Source organism: Primulina eburnea, chromosome 3, assembly GCF_022965805.1.
Source record: "Primulina eburnea isolate SZY01 chromosome 3, ASM2296580v1, whole genome shotgun sequence".
NCBI lineage: Eukaryota > Viridiplantae > Streptophyta > Magnoliopsida > Lamiales > Gesneriaceae > Primulina > Primulina eburnea.
Genome location: NC_133103.1, coordinates 3,087,962 through 3,105,737, shown reverse-complemented (window position 1 = coordinate 3,105,737; position 17,776 = coordinate 3,087,962). Strand labels below are relative to the sequence as shown.

At 35.9% G+C, this 17,776-nt stretch overlaps 4 protein-coding genes across 9 annotated transcripts; 3 read left to right on the top strand and 1 right to left on the bottom strand.

The window, feature by feature from the left end:
- The first annotated feature begins 1,580 nt into the window (after positions 1 to 1,580).
- On the top strand, positions 1,581 to 4,309 carry LOC140825369 (UBP1-associated protein 2B-like). Of its 3 annotated transcripts, none has more exons than XR_012116662.1 (3): positions 1,581 to 3,000; positions 3,828 to 3,920; positions 4,035 to 4,309. XR_012116662.1 is itself a non-coding variant. In XM_073187112.1 (3 exons), the coding sequence occupies exon 1, from the start codon at positions 1,693 to 1,695 to the stop codon at positions 2,998 to 3,000; it is 1,308 nt and encodes a 435-aa protein (XP_073043213.1). In that variant the 5' UTR covers positions 1,581 to 1,692; the 3' UTR covers positions 3,887 to 3,920; positions 4,035 to 4,309. The 3 variants fall into 3 exon arrangements, 2 of the variants coding, with proteins under 2 accessions (XP_073043213.1, XP_073043212.1); XM_073187112.1 differs by having other exon boundaries at positions 3,887 to 3,920; XM_073187111.1 differs by lacking the exon at positions 3,828 to 3,920.
- Positions 4,310 to 4,858: 549 nt separating this feature from the next.
- On the top strand, positions 4,859 to 6,697 carry LOC140825370 (uncharacterized). Its single transcript, XM_073187113.1, has 2 exons — positions 4,859 to 5,593; positions 6,410 to 6,697. Exons 1-2 carry the CDS (start codon positions 4,928 to 4,930, stop codon positions 6,563 to 6,565), a joined length of 822 nt encoding a protein of 273 aa, XP_073043214.1. The 5' UTR covers positions 4,859 to 4,927; the 3' UTR covers positions 6,566 to 6,697.
- A 3,845-nt stretch (positions 6,698 to 10,542) lies between these two features.
- Positions 10,543 to 13,030, top strand: LOC140825368 (calmodulin-7-like). The gene is made up of 2 exons (XM_073187110.1): positions 10,543 to 10,794; positions 12,401 to 13,030. Exons 1-2 carry the CDS (start codon positions 10,719 to 10,721, stop codon positions 12,772 to 12,774), a joined length of 450 nt encoding a protein of 149 aa, XP_073043211.1. The 5' UTR covers positions 10,543 to 10,718; the 3' UTR covers positions 12,775 to 13,030.
- Positions 13,031 to 13,529: 499 nt separating this feature from the next.
- On the bottom strand, positions 13,530 to 17,129 carry LOC140825367 (ubiquitin-conjugating enzyme E2 22-like). Of its 4 annotated transcripts, none has more exons than XM_073187106.1 (7): positions 16,902 to 17,129; positions 15,864 to 16,026; positions 15,420 to 15,564; positions 15,268 to 15,345; positions 15,037 to 15,149; positions 14,800 to 14,903; positions 13,530 to 14,075 (listed from the first exon to the last, which is right to left on the bottom strand). In XM_073187106.1, the coding sequence occupies exons 2-7, from the start codon at positions 15,864 to 15,866 to the stop codon at positions 13,748 to 13,750; spliced, it is 771 nt and encodes a 256-aa protein (XP_073043207.1). In that variant the 5' UTR covers positions 15,867 to 16,026; positions 16,902 to 17,129; the 3' UTR covers positions 13,530 to 13,747. The 4 variants fall into 4 exon arrangements, with proteins under 4 accessions (XP_073043207.1, XP_073043206.1, XP_073043208.1 ...); XM_073187105.1 differs by having other exon boundaries at positions 15,864 to 15,996; XM_073187107.1 differs by lacking the exon at positions 16,902 to 17,129 and adding an exon at positions 16,638 to 16,764 and having other exon boundaries at positions 15,864 to 15,996.
- Between the last annotated feature and the right edge of the window lie 647 nt (positions 17,130 to 17,776).

Sequence of the window (17,776 nt, the reverse complement as noted above, 5' to 3'; positions counted from 1 at the left end):
CAAATTTTCGGTAAACCGAGATTACCGTAACAAAAAAATATTGAATTTACCGAATTTTAAGTATATCGAAGATTTCGGTACGATACGGTAACAATACTGAATTTTTCGGTACGGTAACGATATCCAACTTGAAAAATTTTGGTATATATCGAAAAACCGGAAAAATATATAAAAAGTTTAAAATATATCATATTTTAAAACAATAAATTATAAATTTTTTTAAAATGTAAGGTTTTTTTGGTTTGATATAACGAAAATTTTGATATATTATCGGGATGAATTTGCTTATACAATAATTTAAGATATATTAACTAAAATTAAAGAAAATAATTAAAAATAAAATGTTATATAATAATTAATAAAAAAATTAAATTTTAGTTTTTAAAAAGTACAAATAAAAGGAAAAATAAATAGATGAGAAAATAGAGATATCAATGGAGCGGGTATGAGGCGGATTTGGCTAAACCCAAGACCCTCCCTATGAAAAAAACTTTGACCCAGTACCCGCCCCACCCCGATTAAATATTCTTCGGATCCACCCCACCTCGAATTCGAAACAGGACCGAGTAGACCCATGAGATCCGTGAGACCCGAATTTTTTAAAATAAAAAAGTAATATTTCTTCTCACGTGACTAAATTATGAAACAGACAAGCCTCTAAATACAATATTGTGGAAAATTAATTCATGTTTTCGACCACACTTAATAATAACAAACAAAGTATTTTCAGGACATAAAAAATTACATAAAAAAAGAGTTACTAGCTCTCCAAAAAAATCTTGACATCCCCAAAAATAAGTCATAACATAATTTAAACAGATCAATATAAAATCAGCGAGTAGACAATATTTAAGTCTACTAAGATAATGACCAACTATTCTTCCACTATTGCTAAAAGCATATTCAAATGCAACAATTGACATAAAAATATCTAAGATTGTTATAATTGAGGTGAACTGCTGAAAAAATGAAAATTAATAAAAGTAAAACCCTAAAATATTAATATCTACATATATGGGACGGGTATGAGACGAGTATTATAGAACCCATGACCCGCCCCATATCCGGACGAGTCTGAAAAATTAGACCCGAGACCAACCCCATGACCCATTTAGTATGCTCAAACCCACCCCATACACGCGAGTCCATTGCGGGTCTGGGTAAAACCCGGACCCATTGACATCCCTATGAGAAAAGAATGAAAGTTTGTATTAAATATACATCCAAATCTTTAGGTTGAATCAAAGACTTTTGTTAATATTTTATTGTTGTACTTTAGGCTATAATTCTTGTACTTAATAGAATTCCATAGAGTTATTAAAATTATATTGACATTTTGAATACCTATAGACTTTTGTAGAGTTTTTAAAAGTCAAGTTTGAATACCACGTGACTTTTTAAAATTTTACAAAAATTTACATTATATATCACTAAACTTTTATAGAATATATAAAATCTCGTTTGAATATGTCTAAATTTTTTAACTTCATAAAAGTAATTAAAAATCTATAACCTATACACAACCTGCTTCGTAGGAGGGTACAAAATGATAACGAAGGTAGCACTCTTATCGATTGTACTCTAACTCAATTGGTTCCATGAAAGTTTTCTCCTAAAATAATTTGAAGCCCTAACCGGCGCTCAGTGCACTGGAAGAGAGCTTCGACAAATTCTCTAATCTTTCTACATTCTATGGCAAAGAAACGTAAAGCCCCATCCTCACAACAAACCCAGGAAAAAAAACACAAGATAATTCGTGACGAGGAGGAGGAGGAGGAAGAAGAAGAAGAATCCTCGTCAGAAGAAGAGGAATCAGAATCAGGATCTGAAGAAGACGATGACGAGGACGATGACGAGGACGAGGATGAGGAAGACGACGACTCATCATCTGAAGACGAAGCATCGAAAAGAGCAACTGTTCGTGAGCTACTGGAACCTTTCGGAAAAGACCAAATCATAGACCTGCTCAAAGAGGCGGGCTCTAAGGACGCCACGCTTCTGGCCAAAATCATTGAAACGGCGGATTCTGACCCGACCCACCGGAAGATATTCATCCACGGGCTCGGGTATGACGCCACCTCGGAGCAGCTCGTTCAGGCCTTCAAACCATTTGGTGAAATCGAGGAGAGCAGGTTGATTGTTGATAAGAATACTGGTCGGGCGAAAGGCTACGCATTCGTGTTGTTTAAGACGAGGGTTGCTGCCAAAAAGGCTCTGAAAGTCCCGCAGAAGAAGATTGGAAGCAGGAACGTGTCCTGCCAACTGGCAGCTGTTGGCTCAACAACTCCTGCAACTCAGGCATCAGAAACGGGGAAATGGAAGATTTTTGTTGGAAATGTGGGGCCTACTGTGACACCTGAGAAGCTGAAGGCCTTCTTTCGGAGGTACGGGGAAATTGAGGACGGACCTATTGGGACGGATCCGACTACAAATCTGTTCAAAGGCTTTGCTGTTATTACGTACAAGTCTACCGAGGGGTACAAGAAGGCTTTGGAGGAGCCGATTAAAGTGTTTGAGAATTGCCAATTGCATTGCAAGAAGTTTGTGGAAAATCATACTAATAAAAACAACGTGGCTCTGCAAAGTACTGCAAGTGTTGCCAATGCTTCCGTTAGTGATCTTAGTTATGGTGGTTTAGGAGTGAATCCAGGGGTTTTGGGTGCTAACTTGACCCCTGCCAGGTATTTGATGTCGCAAAATCCTGGGATTGGGTTGGCAGGGAATGCAATACTGGCCGCAGGATATAATTCGGCTGGTTTAATGACATCTGGATTGAGTTCATCTTTCGGTGGGATGGGTTCAGATTATGGAATGAATAGCTTGAGTCCAAATGTGATGGGGCGCTATGGATCACAAGCGGCTTTTAATGGAATGGGGCCCTTCCAGAGTTCTCAAACAGGGCATTCGACTGTAGGAACATCTACAACTACCGCAGCGGCTGGGAGAGATCCAGGAAATCTTGGAAAGGAACCATCATTAACTTCTTATTTCCATCTTTAGGTAAGATGTTTAGAATCGGGAGAAGAAGTTACTTGCGAGTGTTTGTTGTTACATGTTTTCTGGCATGTTACTGGGTTTGTTTATTTAGTACCTGTCGCCTTTCTTGGAATGGTTACTTCACTCTTTAATATATCTTTTTGCGTCATTTGGTTAGCTACATGTTAGTGACTTAATCTGTTAATGTTAGTGTTGTTTTACACAATATTGTTGTGGTTCAGAAATTATGAAAAGTGAGATTTTATTTGCACTGGATTGATTCTGTCAAAGAAAGTTCAAAGCTTTGCATTTTACGGTCTACCAAAGGTGAAATCATGGGAGGATAGAAGTTTGAAAAAAGTTACTTGTTTTGTCATATAATATCCTAGTCTGGTTTATAGATAGTATTTGAATTGGTTCACAACTGGTTAAAAAGATTCTCGTAAAACAAAGATGAATACAGATTAGTTGTTGGCACTCACGTGGGCTTGACATGTTAGATTGTCAATTTGTTTGAGGCTACTGATACCATTTCATTATCTGCATTCTGGTTATGTCAGTTTATTTCTGATACCATTTCATTATCTGCATTCTGGTTATGTCAGTTTATTTTATTAAGACATCTGTCTTGGGGCTTTGGGAGATTTTAGGGTTCCTCCTATTTTCCCTCGACAAAATAGTGACATGCTAGGTTATTCTCGAAACTAACCATGGTACTGAATTGGTGTACAAACTGGTGTAAATAATCGTTTTCGGACAACCTTGAACATAGAAGTGCACGCTATAGTATTTAATTCTGGAAGTTGAGCATATCAGGCTTGATCGAATGTTTTTTTTCAACTCAAATGTAGATCCCACTTGTCGAAGAATCTATGCTGCTTGATCTTGGTCTTTTAATCGTTACCTGCAGGATTTACAATTGTCTCTATCCGGCTGGCTTCAGTGTACTTTTTCTGCTGTTATCTTTGTTCTTAGCTGCCTTGATCTTGTTATAGTCTAATAGAGCATATCTCGGATTCATGCTAGTCTCTTTATGGCAAGTTCTTTTTCTTGTTCAGGCCAGCTTCATGTTTTCATGTCCAGTTGGTATCAAGAATATTCGAACCTGAGCTTCGTGCGCCATGAGCACCACAATTCTGACTTGGGTTTTCGTTTTCCTGGTGCCACGGGATGAGCTTATGTTAGTTTTTGTTTGGCTTTTCTGGGTTGTGCTAAACTACTTGTGTTTTAATCTCTTATACGCTTAAGTTATTTTAGTTGCCTATTGCGCGCGGATTATTCATCTTTATTTATTTTTATTAAACTATTATTGGCTCTTGATTTGTTTGTTTTTTCACTCGTTCTCTTGATTTTACAAAATTGTTTTTTTTTTGGTTTGGTTTCGATTATTATATTAAATAAATTAAATCGAGTAGATCTCAGCTTCAAATTTTTATATTCACTTTTATAAGATTTTTAAAATTTTTCCTCCCAAACTTTGGTTAATTTGAATACAAATAAAAACAATAAATTTTAATTCTATTCGATTTGTTTGATGTTTGAATTAAATAAATTTTGCCGGTTGTTTTAGGGAAGACTATTATTTTTAATTATTGTTGTTAATTTAAATTTTATAAAAATAATAATAATTTATAAAACATAAAAAATAAATAATTTGTTCGAATCCGGGTCCGGGTCCGGGTCCTATACGATTTTTTTTTTAAAAAAAATTATTTGATATTTTTGTAAATTTATTTATTTTTGATATTGAACAAAAACCCTATTATATTACCTACTTCACTGGACCTGAAATTATTCGACTGGGCCCTAAAAATTACTTAAACCCAAAAAGTAAAAGCCCATTTCCTAATTTTTCTGGGTCGATATAAAGCCTTTAGTATGGTGTATCAGTAGGGTTCACTCCATTGCACACAGCGCCTTCTCTCCTTTGCATAACATTTCATACAACATCATGGCTGACAGAGGAGCGGGAGACCGTGGCGGCTTTGGGCGTGGATTCGGTGGCCGTGGACGTGGTGGCGATAGGGGAGGTCGCGGACGCGGCGGCCGTCGTCCCCGTCGCGAAACGGAGGAGGAGAAATGGGTACCAGTTACGAAGCTAGGACGTCTTGTGAAAGATGGGAAAATTAAGTCCTTGGAGCAGATCTACCTGCATTCGCTTCCAATCAAGGAGTACCAAATCATCGATACTCTTGTTGGACCCTCTCTGAAAGATGAGGTGATGAAAATCATGCCGGTTCAGAAGCAAACCCGCGCTGGTCAGAGAACCAGATTCAAGGCCTTCGTGGTGGTCGGAGATGGTAACGGGCACGTCGGTTTGGGGGTGAAGTGCTCAAAAGAGGTGGCTACCGCTATACGTGGGGCAATAATACTGGCTAAGCTATCTGTAATCCCAGTGAGGAGAGGCTACTGGGGAAACAAAATTGGGAAGCCACATACTGTGCCGTGTAAGGTTACGGGTAAATGTGGGTCTGTTACGGTGCGTATGGTCCCTGCACCTCGTGGGGCTGGAATTGTTGCAGCTCGGGTGCCGAAGAAGGTGCTACAGTTTGCGGGTATTGAGGATGTGTTCACTTCCTCTCGTGGATCTACCAAAACCCTCGGAAACTTTGTCAAGGTTTAACTTTTATTCAAGCTATATCTACTTTGTCTACCTTTGTTATATTTTTTGCGTTTGGATTCTAATCGAATTTTTGATAAAAATGACATTTGCGATCTGAACTGTGTTTCTTTTACATGAGGTATATATCATCATGTTGCATACCTTTCTTGGTAAAAGTCTAAATATTTTTGTTTTCATCAGTATTAGTTTTTTCAAAACATGTACAAGTTCTTGCCTCTCTGAACAAGGGTAAAACAATGGACTCATTTTTATAGTATCTAATGCATTTGCTTCCTTCTCAACTAAAATTCTGGGTCCCCTTGGTATGGGCTTTACATTTCCGATGCAACAGATATCTTGATTTTTTTCCGTTTATCTATGGTTTATGTTACTTGTATGAATGTGTATAAAATGAAGCATTCCATGGTTTTTATAATAGATTGATTTATAGGCTGTGTTGGGCTTTTGAAAACAATATTACGTGCTGAATCCAAGATTATGTGTGCTTATTATCTTTGCATTCCGTTTGCCTGCCAGGCCTAGGATCATTTAAGTCTTTCCCGGTTCTTAGAGTCTTCTTTGACAGGATATGTGTGTGTTGAAATGAAGCATAAGAGTTGCATATTGCTAAGGATCAATAGGCACTTGCAACTAGAGTGTTATTAAACCTCTCAAGGGATGTGCTGAATATGATAATCCTTAAATGTTTGTAACTCAATATGCATTCGATGTTTGAATGTCTGTTGAATTTGCAGCGCAGTTTATGTGATTAACCTCAATATACATTCGATGATTTGGTTTTTAACTCGTTGATTCAAACCTCCTTTGCAGGCAACTTTTGACTGTCTGCTGAAGACGTATGGGTTTTTAACTCCAGATTTCTGGAGGGAGACTAGATTCACGAAATCACCTTTTCAAGAGTACACTGATTTGTTGGCAAAGCCCACCTCCAAGATTGTCCACCTTGTAGAGGATGCTGAGGCCTAAGCTTTTGAGGACCGAGTTGGATTTGAGTTTTCGTTTAAATTTTGTTTCTTTCTAGTGTTGGAGATGCGAACTACTTTGTGCTTTGGTGAAATTTGCTTGTCGTTTTATATAAAATGGTGGACATTCAAATAATCAGATTTGCTGCTGGAAAGTTAATTGTTTCTTTTTCATCCAAATAACGTAGCAGGATGTGGTTTCAGTGTGGTTTTTCGACATGTGTTGCAGGTCGTTTATCACATCTTTTTTTTTTAATGTTAAAACGTGTTAAATTAGTCAAAGTTACAGAAAATATCAGAAATAAATAAATTTGATAAAGTATTAAGATCGATAATATCCCAAAGAAAGTTTGGAAAATGAATCAGAAATTATAAATTTCAACTTTATATACATAAAAAATAATCTGGACCATAAAATGTTAAATTCAAATGTTTTAAAAAATATATTAGTTTGTAAAAGCAATGGACAAAGTTAATTACGTATATGGTTGTTGAAAAGTAAAAGGAAAAAAAAGGGCATTACGTTTACTGACATGAGCCAACAGGAAAATCCAAGCAGCCTCCGACTGCAAATCCTCGCTTGTCACTTGACAGCATCTCCACAGAACATGGCTTCTGAGAAAGAGGCTGTTCTTGCGGCTGTCTCCTTCGATTCTCTCACTATGTTTTTATCCAACATCTTCTTCCTTTTTGTATAAATCTACGTCATATACGTATTGTAATTTTTTTTGGGTGATTGATGGTAAAATGTAGATCTGACAAAGATTATCAACAAAGATACCAGCGATGCAATTCCACAACACAATTACGTTTTTGGCTCTTTATAATTGGTTCTTTGAGCCATGTGATAAATGGCTTAGTAGTAGTTTCTTGACGATCAAGTGAATTTTTTGACAGATTATTCAAACTGATACTGCAATGATACCAGGAAACATCAATACTCCATGTTGGAAAATTATGTTTTGTTGAATTAGTGGTGTTTGAAAGATTTTATATTCATCCCGTCGTTTAAATGAGCTTATCGACATTTATATATACTTGGTCTAAACCCTGAATTGTAGTTCTTGTTATCCAACAATAATTAGCTACAATCGATGGCCAGAGTTTTATTGACACATGGTGTATAGGTTGAGCTCTGGCTTCATTTCAACAAAAAATACTTGAGACGAGCTATGTGGTAAATTTTCTGAAAGTATTTGACAGTGTATGGATGTAAATATAAAAAAGATTATCTGAGATATCTGGGATAGGAGCAATAATTGTTCTTATTGTCTGTTCATGTGGCTCAATGATTGAAACATTTTATATGATTTAAAATATTTGAGTTGGATCAAGTTGTCGGGTGTAACTTATGATTCTAGCAGTTGACAGTTGGTTGCACAAAAACAAAATAATATTGGATATTGTGAACTTTTTCTTTTTGAAGAACAATGTCAGATTGGTTAGTAATTTGGTCTTTAAACAGTTTTTCAAATTTGAAGTACTATGTTGATCACTTGATGAAATTTTGAAACAAACATCAGCACCATAAGAACACCCCACCCACCTTATAGTTAAATAATAACATCTGTAGTGTCTCTCAGTAAGCCCATCTTAATTTTTGCTTCCTGATTTATAAGTATTTATGTGCTGCCATACCGCACTATCGAGGGCTCTAATATGCTGTTATGCATTCTCATAGAGTTAAAATTCTCTTTGCAGGTTCTTGCATTCAAGGACAGCTCCCCAAGCTCCCACACACCTACTGCTTATTCCTAAAGTAAGGGATGGTTTAACTGGAATTTCCAAGGTATTTTCTGCTACTGCCTTTGTATGATTATCTCTGTCACGTGGGGATTGGAATAAAATGTATTCGACTCAAGAACTTGAAATCTGCCCTTTCGAAGCTTTAAGATCGCTGCATGTTTCCCGTGTTTTTATAGCATTGTGCTTTATATGTTCCATAGGCTGAGAAGAAGCTTTTTTGAGATTCTAGGCCGACTTCTATACACTGCAAAGCTTGTTGCTAAACACGAAGGGTTGAAGATGGATTCAGGCTCGTGATCAACAACGGCTCGAATGGACGTATGATCGGCATCTATACGTCGTTACATTAAATCTGTTCATGTTATTTGAGTTGTGGATGTTAATTGTCCCACATCGGTAGGATAAATAACCTGGGAGTTGCATATATTGGCTTGGACAATCCTCCCCCCTTGAGCTAGCTTTTGGGGTTGAGTTAGGTCCAAGTTCCAATCTTAACAGTGGAAGGTGGTTTTACTAGCCCACAACTTTTATATATGAGCTTGCATTTTTACTTAGAGAATATAGAGTTTCACTACTTCCATTTTGCTCATCTCCCTACGGTTTTGAATATATATCAAAATCTTTTTTTCTAGCTTTTGGAAGAATTGAAAATTCTCTTTATTTGACCCGATTTACATGATAATTAAGGTATTTTATATGCCACAAAGTAACTGATGCCACATCTCGGATTGATCCAAAACTAATCCTTTTTGTTGTCCTTGGAAATTAAGGAAATGTGATTTCACTTGAAGTTGGCATGTTTTACATTGTTCAAAAGAATCATCCTATAATATGCTTTCACGGAGTTGCAAACTTGTCAGCAAGAAATCAGTGGAAAAATTGGATGCTAATATTTTTTTCAACTTAATTTATTCTAGAGCAAGATAGGAAGATACATGGTTATTTAAAGTACATATGTCTCTAGCAGCTTAGGTACAAGATGAACTGTGCGCCTTGTTGAAACAATACTGAGGCATACGTTCAAGAATCTAGATATTTACAGAAAATTCTATTGTATAGCATGTGAAATGTGTTCAACAAACTACCAAACGACAATTAAAACAAACATTAATTAGTGAAGTAGCAAATTCTATTGTATATCACATAAAGCGCTTAAGAAGCACCAAATGAATGGTGTTCACAGTCTACGCTCATGCTTCAGTGAAGGGTTCTGCCGAGTGCCAGGGAATGTGCCTCTCAGTTTTTAATAACTATAGGAAGCAATGCCTCTCACAGTCCAAAACAGATTAAGTAGAAGAAATTTGAATTCTGATCTAGATATTATGACAATTGACTTACAACCTACCATAATCTTGAAAGGCCCTCATCTCAATACACAACATCCAAATCAGAAATCATATACATCTATCTCTTCCAATTTGGAAATCATATACAACTCTTCCAAAACAAATGGACATGATGTATTTTCAGGAGAGAAGGGATCAGGGTAAGCAGAGATTTGTTTTGCACATTGCGATAAATCCAAACTTATACTCCATTTGTAGAGAGAAAGTTTTAGGGCGAAATGCATCATTTAACATTGGGTCCATTACCAACAGTACTATGTACACAAATAAACCGACCCCAGGGCCAATAATTGAGAATCACTTTAAATAACGAGATAGTCTCCTCTTACATACAATAAAAACTAATCTGGGTCCATTATCAATTTTTTTTAAAAAAATATAACCTCATGCAGTGTATTTGACCACTACATGGGAGGTTTTTTTTTTAAAAAAAAAATTTGACCAGATCTCTTTTTTAAATTAATCGGCCAAAAGGTTCGTAGAAAAAACATTAGATTTTTTGAATTTTTTTATCGGATTTTTTTTTAAATCTTTTCACTTCCTTCCTAACTATATAACACAAACTTTGTATAAAACAAAATTGTCTCATTTTTTAAATTTGGAATTTATTTTAAGAAAAATAACAATTTTCGTAATGTTTATTTACCTCTGATGATTTTAAAATTATACGTTATTAAATTTCATTCATTATTTTTTAAAACAAAGTTCTAATTATTTTAATTTTTATTAGAAAAGTTCTAAATTATGTTATATTGAGAAATGAAAGTAGGGGCAAAGCGGGAAGATCGTAGCTACAGAAAAGTCCGGGCCAATCACGTCCGGACACAACGGGATTTCATTATTGCCGTCAAAAAGTTTAAATTTTTATGGAACGCAAACACGAAAATTAGCGGATCTTAATTTAATGTACTAAATTTATCTCTGCCACTCAATAATCGGCGTCTTCTGTATCTGATATATATAACTCTGATAACTGGTAAACCAGAGGCCCCATCTCATCGCTCTTTTCATTCATTTCTTCAATTCCACAAAGCAATCAGAATCCAGAAATTTTGAGTTGAAGAAATGGCGGATCAGTTGTCGGATGACCAGATCTCTGAGTTCAAGGAGGCCTTCAGTCTTTTTGACAAGGATGGAGATGGTTCGACCATTCTTCTCTTCATTTTTTTATTGAGAAATTTCTTCCATATGCTTATGTTTGTGTGAAAAAGCTGAGATTTTGTGTGGATTTGGTCTTTTTTTTATGTGGGTTTTGTGTTTTATGGCAGGTATAGTTTTTTTTTTTGTTTTGAATTAAATTATCCCTGATCTTGAAACATATTTGCGGTGACCGTGGTCATCTTTTGGTGTTTATCTGTCAAGAAAAAATCTTGGTCTTTGTTGTTCATCAAAGATGGTTGAAAGAGATTGAAAAAGTTATTTAATGAGAATTTAGTTCCCATCATCACGTTTTCAAATTCCCTTATTCCCTGGAAAAGAGATTGAAAAGGTGATGATAGGAACTAAATTCTCTTTAAATAACTTTTCGACTTCGCGCTTCTTAGATTCTTGAAATTTAGAGAATTACATGGGGAAGATGGAGCATATACTAGATTGGAAAGTTTGTTTATTATGTTCTCCATAATCAAGTAATTAAACCTTTGTAAGGCCATAAAACATGAAAACACCGCATAGGGTCACAGGCTTCAGTGGGCCAAAATTGGGTTATGATTGTTACAAATAAGTGCCAATTTGATGTACAAGGAGCTGCAGACAGTTTAGTAATCCTTTCAATTGAAAACAAATCTAGTTGGGTCAATTTTCAGAAAAAAAAAAAGGTAAGTAAATGCCATCTTTGATGTACATGCCCTCGAGTATCATCTTTCTACAACTCAATTTGCCAATTTGGGGTGAAAAGAAAGAAAGAAATGCATTGTCTGTGGCAAAAAGAGCAGCAATTCATGTCTTCCATCAGTGAGGAACATGCCAGCATAACAAGTGATACCATCGTAAGTCATGTTGGCTTATGCTGGCATATTTTTTTCCCATTTTCAGCTTATTGGTTTTCCCTTGGTATCCTAAGCGATATCACAATGGGGTAACTATAACTACAATGGGGTAACTATAACTACAATAAAACCTTGAAACTATTTTAATTCTTGTACCTCTCATCGAGGTTGCCTCAACCCGAAATTGGAAAAGCCCTCAATCATTAGATCGGATCTTGTGTACTCGTCTTAATTTCATGACAATCACTTTGCCTTTGGAACTCAGTTTGTCAATCTTATCTATTCTACTATACATGGTTATTAGAGACTTGAGACGCAATCAGATGTATGGGTATAAAAAGGGGCAAATACTTGTTAATTACTAGTGAAAACGAATTCCTAAGATTCTGGATTTGATATTCGATTTCTTATCTCTATATATAAGGGGCACCTTGAAAATGTCTTGAGGCGCACCTAATTTAGGGTTTCACAGTTAAGACATGCTTGTCTCCTTATCTCGAGTCCCAAGGAGTAAGTCTCACTGATCCTTGAATATAGACGGTTGGCTTGTGGGTTTTTAACTTCTACAAACTGTATGTACTAATTTGTGTTTGATTTATTTGTCATCTGTTTCAATTATGTATTTGGTTTCAAAAGATTTGAAGTGACTGAATTATCACCATCTCTTTGGATGTGTTTTCAGTGAGATTACAGGGATGTCGATCCCGGTTTTTCTTACCCTTGTAGTTATTTAGATAAATAGTCAAAAATCATGTGCAGGTTGCATCACAACCAAGGAGCTCGGTACCGTGATGAGATCTTTGGGACAGAATCCAACCGAAGCTGAGCTCCAGGACATGATCAACGAGGTGGATGCTGATGGTAATGGAACAATAGACTTTCCTGAGTTCTTGAATCTCATGGCAAGGAAAATGAAGGACACAGACTCTGAGGAGGAATTGAAAGAGGCTTTCCGTGTCTTTGACAAAGACCAAAATGGTTTCATCTCTGCTGCTGAACTTCGCCACGTAATGACAAATCTTGGCGAGAAGCTGACTGATGAAGAAGTGGATGAGATGATCCGGGAGGCGGATGTTGATGGGGACGGACAGATTAACTACGAAGAGTTTGTCAAGGTTATGATGGCCAAGTAATGTTCCTACCTCCAAAAATTACATGAAATTATGACCGTGAAGTTGGACAAATTTATCTCGGAGAAGGATCAACAGAGGGTGGAACTGGTGTTTATGAGTTGCTAGTTTCCTTTTTTCATCATCTCTTTTTATGGTATTGAAGTTTTTGAAAAAATTAATGGCTTCTTGTGATGGTATCCGACTTCTATGGAAGTATTCAAAGTACCGTGTTGAGCTTGTTAAGAAATCGCTGTTGGTGTATAATTTTTCCATCTTACCGGCATGTGCACTAGCGACCCAAGGGACTCGTTGCAAGATTATAAAATTCAACCTGGCCATAGATTTGGAAAATTACAAAATTTTAATAAAAAATTTTGGAACCACAAAGTTGGAATTAATAATATTCCTTAACTAATAAATAAATAAATTTTTTTTATTCAAGGCTATGTTAAATTCTTAATAAAAATACGTTGTTAAAAAAATTCAACTAATCAAGTTATCCACTTAATTAATCGATTATTGGTTTGATTAATGAAAAAATCGATCCGTTTGATTTGCTTGAAAAATGAAACTGGTCCTTATTTAGTTTACACAAGCCGACCGAAAGGTCGCCCCAAACTTTTAATTGAATTATCTAAAATATGTTTAATTCGGCCTTACGAGCTGCCTATCATGTTTGACCAAGTTTCTTTTTTACGTGAGGTATAGGACATTACCATTTCATGTAATGCAAGAGAAATTCAATATGTGACCGATTTTTATTTTTAAAAAAAAAAGAATTTCAAGCTGTCATTTTTACTTGGAAGTTGGCTCAGTACGAATCAAATCGGCAACTTTCGTTTGACTAAACCAACTGTTCCACCACAAGCCTAGTTGATTGGCACAGCACCTAGAGGAGCAAGAGTGCTGAGTGCAACATCCACACCTCCAACTTTAATATGACGTGAAAAAGGCAAAGATATCAGAAATGTAACATGGTTTATCCATTGGATCTTTATAATCTCTTCAGGCTTTTCTTTCTAGCATCCATCTTCTTTTTGTCTGCGGGAACTTTAGTCAGTCCAGATTCTTTCTTTTGCATCGATGTAGCCGACCCACTAACTCCTGTCTCAGTCGATGAAGCAACTGATTGTTGATCTTGACCATTTCCAGGTTTTGGGGCCAGTGGTGAAGGTTGTTCAGTAAATGATGTGGCATTCTTGTGGTCGACACTCTTTACTGAAGGATTTGTTTGGTCTACGTTTATGGCCGCGGCGGACTCGGATATAGTTCCAGTTTTGAACTTAGGCTTTGGCTTGAGAGCATGAATTTCCGTGATAACTCTGTTGATTTTAAATAAGTCGGATAAGAAAAAGAATAACACGCAAACCGTGCAGTGTGATTGATCACAACTGTAACAACCAACGACCATCCCAAATTGCATGTGGAAAAAGAGTCGAAACATCTACGAGGTCACAAAATGATTCTTCAAGCAATAGCGGCTACGAACCAGCCACTAGAGGAGTTCATTGTGTTAGAATCTTGCCTAAGGTGCTTGTGAAAGAGCTCAGGCCGACAACTCTATGCATGAAATATAATCTTCAATAAAGTTAGAGAAAGTGTCATTTTAAGGATGACGGCAAGAGGATTTCTCACTTTCGATACACATCCAAGTCTTGTTTTTCCACACAAACCCATAGTCCATTACACGGTGAATAGAAAATCTCAAATGTGTTAGTTATTTTGAACACTTTTGTTCATCACAAATCAGTAACACGATGAATCAAAATTGTATGGTGAAAGACTGGGGAAATCTGTAACTATCATTTTTGAACCATCTTTAATTTGAAGTAGGCAAATTACCCCAAAAGAAACGCTCTACTTTTTCTAGGCTTGTTCCTTTAATTTAGCTGGAAAAGAGAGTCTTCGCATAACATTTTACTTGGCAAGTCTTAATTATGACTTTATTTCGTTATCATGAGAGTGCAGCACAACCAGATGCGTGGTTCATGATAAAAATATAAGTCTTTAAATAAGGCAGTCTAGCAGCATGGTGTCACGACTTACCTCGCATGTTTAGCATACTCGTCATAATTCTCACGCAGCATCTTGCCAGCCAAATCGTTTAGAGCTGATTCTGGAAATGGTTCAATCAATAAGCATCTGATAACCTATCAAATAAAAATAATATGAGATAGGGAAAAAATTAAAATTGTACCGAAATGTATTGAACATTGATTAAAAAAAATCTCTAAATGGGCAAAATACCAACTTTATGAGGATCACAAAATTGACTTAACTTACAATTAAAACATGGCGTAAGCCAAGATTTGGGTTCCAGTCTTTCTTCAGAGCATTGACACATATTTCACCATTAGTTGCAATATTAGGATGAAAAATATTGGTCATAAAGTAGCCTGGAACGTACAGCCAAGCGAGAAGAAAAAGTAAATCAAAATGGTAGTATATACAGTATGTTTTCTGATCCGTGACTGATAAGAATGGAATTTTTATTCAGAATAAACGAAGACAAACCTTTTGGAGGGGAATGTGGGAAATCACGAGACAGAATCAACTTCATGCGAAACACTCCATTTTCATATGGAGTCCCAGCTGCACGATTACATATAGTCACAAAAAGGATATGAATTACTGAAGTGCAAGAGGATAATGGCAAAGAAACGTACCTGGGCCCTCAATGTCAGCGAAGATAATTGAAAAGTTATCATCATTCACACCTACTTTAATTCCTTCTGGGGGAGTTTCATCAAGGTTCTTCAATTCCTTTGCTAGTTGTTTTATGACGTTCGGGGGAAGATTCTCATTAGTTGCCTAAACAATATAAACACAACAATTATGGAGTTTCATTCTAAATGCAAAATTCACCGTACAGTAAGAAAGACAAAAATCTCTCGCTCCCACTCATTCTTATTTTGGAAATGGGACACAGGGATGCAATGCGTAAATGATATGAAATTATTTACTGAACCAATTTGCATAAATTAAAAATATCCACTACTCCTTGCAAACCGAACACAAAGTAAATAGTTTCAACTTCAGTATCTTTTTTTACCTCGATATATTCTTTTACTAGACATTCTATATCCACGAGAAAGGGTGGATAACATTACCATAGCAGGCTGTGTCAGAGCAAAAGTTCACTCTTAACTTTTGTGGAAAGATAAAGATCCCTTAGCAACTGCTTTGAAGAACTAATGGGCGTTAAAAGTTTCCAGAAAAATGATCAGGACACAAGGCGGGATCCTGCATATCAACAGCATCAGCACTCCAGTTCTAGTTACACATAGTTTTGCACTTGAAGAATGCGATGAATAAGTTATATGCAGTCAACCAGCCATTTAAAGCACAGGGTAGCTTCAAACACAAACTTGATGCACTATTTGTGTATTTTTCAGGAAACTAATTCACTAGCAAATCACCTGATGAAACATTGGCAAAGAAAGCTCACAAAAATAGATTAGTCTATGGTGAAGAAGAGCAAATCAATCAAACCATGGTATCTGCCAAATTCAATGGAAAAATATCTACCTATCATCCCATAAAAATCAAAGTAGAGTAATTCAAGACCTAAAGCAAAGAAACACAAGAACCAAGGGGGTGATTCTTAAAAGTTCGATGTCAAACCATCATTAAAGAATTTGGCTTTCGAATCAAGCCTTTGCATATCACCTCGTAGGTACCACCAATTTCCCCCCTTGCAACCAACATAACCTTTAGTTGTTTTTTTCTTGGTCTGGTGAATAGAATCGCATTATAATACCATAACAATTAAAAAAATCTGATCTTTCTGCTAGAGAAAATCACAACATGAAATGCAGACATGTTAGCCTAACAAGAAAGTAAAGTACTTTCCAAAAAAATATGAAGCGTTGAAAGGGCCATACTTTGCGGATCAGAATCAAACGAAGCAAAGTATAACCCTGCGACTGGATAACTCGAGAACTCACCATAATGGTATAATCCCTAACAAATAACCCAAAAGGGCATAAACAGAAAAAAAAATTATTTCAAGAAAAGACAAGAAAACCTCTCCAAAAACATATCCGGGAAACAAAATCGCTCGCATATGAGATAAAATCCAATATATCCCAAAATCACTAACAAAATGTAGTATGAAGAAGCATATAAACTCATATGAAGAACATCACCCGCGGAGCAAGTGGGTGTCGAGGGAATGCAACGCAGAAATGCGGGTCGGTTCTTGGCTTCTGCTTTCTCCGATATTACAGATAAGATATGAACAACGCAATAGACCGCAAACAGATTTGAGAGCGATCCTCTCCTCCTGCAAATAATTGACGAGTGGATTTTAACATGCACCACAAGTGAGAAAGAGAGAGAGGCTGCGATTTTGGGACGGAAACGTTGAATACAGTGTAGATCTGTATTTAATTGTAACGTTACAATGTAGATCTGACACTTTAAAATTGGTTTTTAAATGTTTCTCAAAAATTTTAAAAATATATTTAATTTGTTAGAAGTTTCATGCGAAATTTGTTCTTGAAAGGATGCTGTAGTTTAGGCATGGATGTTTAGTTTCGTGTTTGGATCGATTTAGATTTGAGTTTGTATTTGAATGAATATTTTGAATTGACCAGTAGGTCTCTTATAAGACGGTCTCACAAATCTTTATCTATAAGACCGGTCAACCCTACCGATATTCACAATAAAAAATAATACTCTTAGCATAAAAAGTAATAATTTTTCATAGATAACTCAAATAAGAGATCTGTCTCACAGAATACGACCTGGGAGACCGTCTCACACAAGTTTTTACCATATTAATATGGTCGTGGAATAATCCGCAACAAATTTAATTAAAAAATTAACTAAAAATCTAAACTTTATTAACAAGTTGTAATGAATTTTTTTATTAAAAATTTGAAATCTTTAACATCAAAATCATAGAAATATTATTGATCACGAATAATGAAATAAAATTGAACAAAAACTATTCTAACATAATTAGACTTTATGCAAACAATTAATATACCTAAAACTCACACTTTATATAAAAATTAAA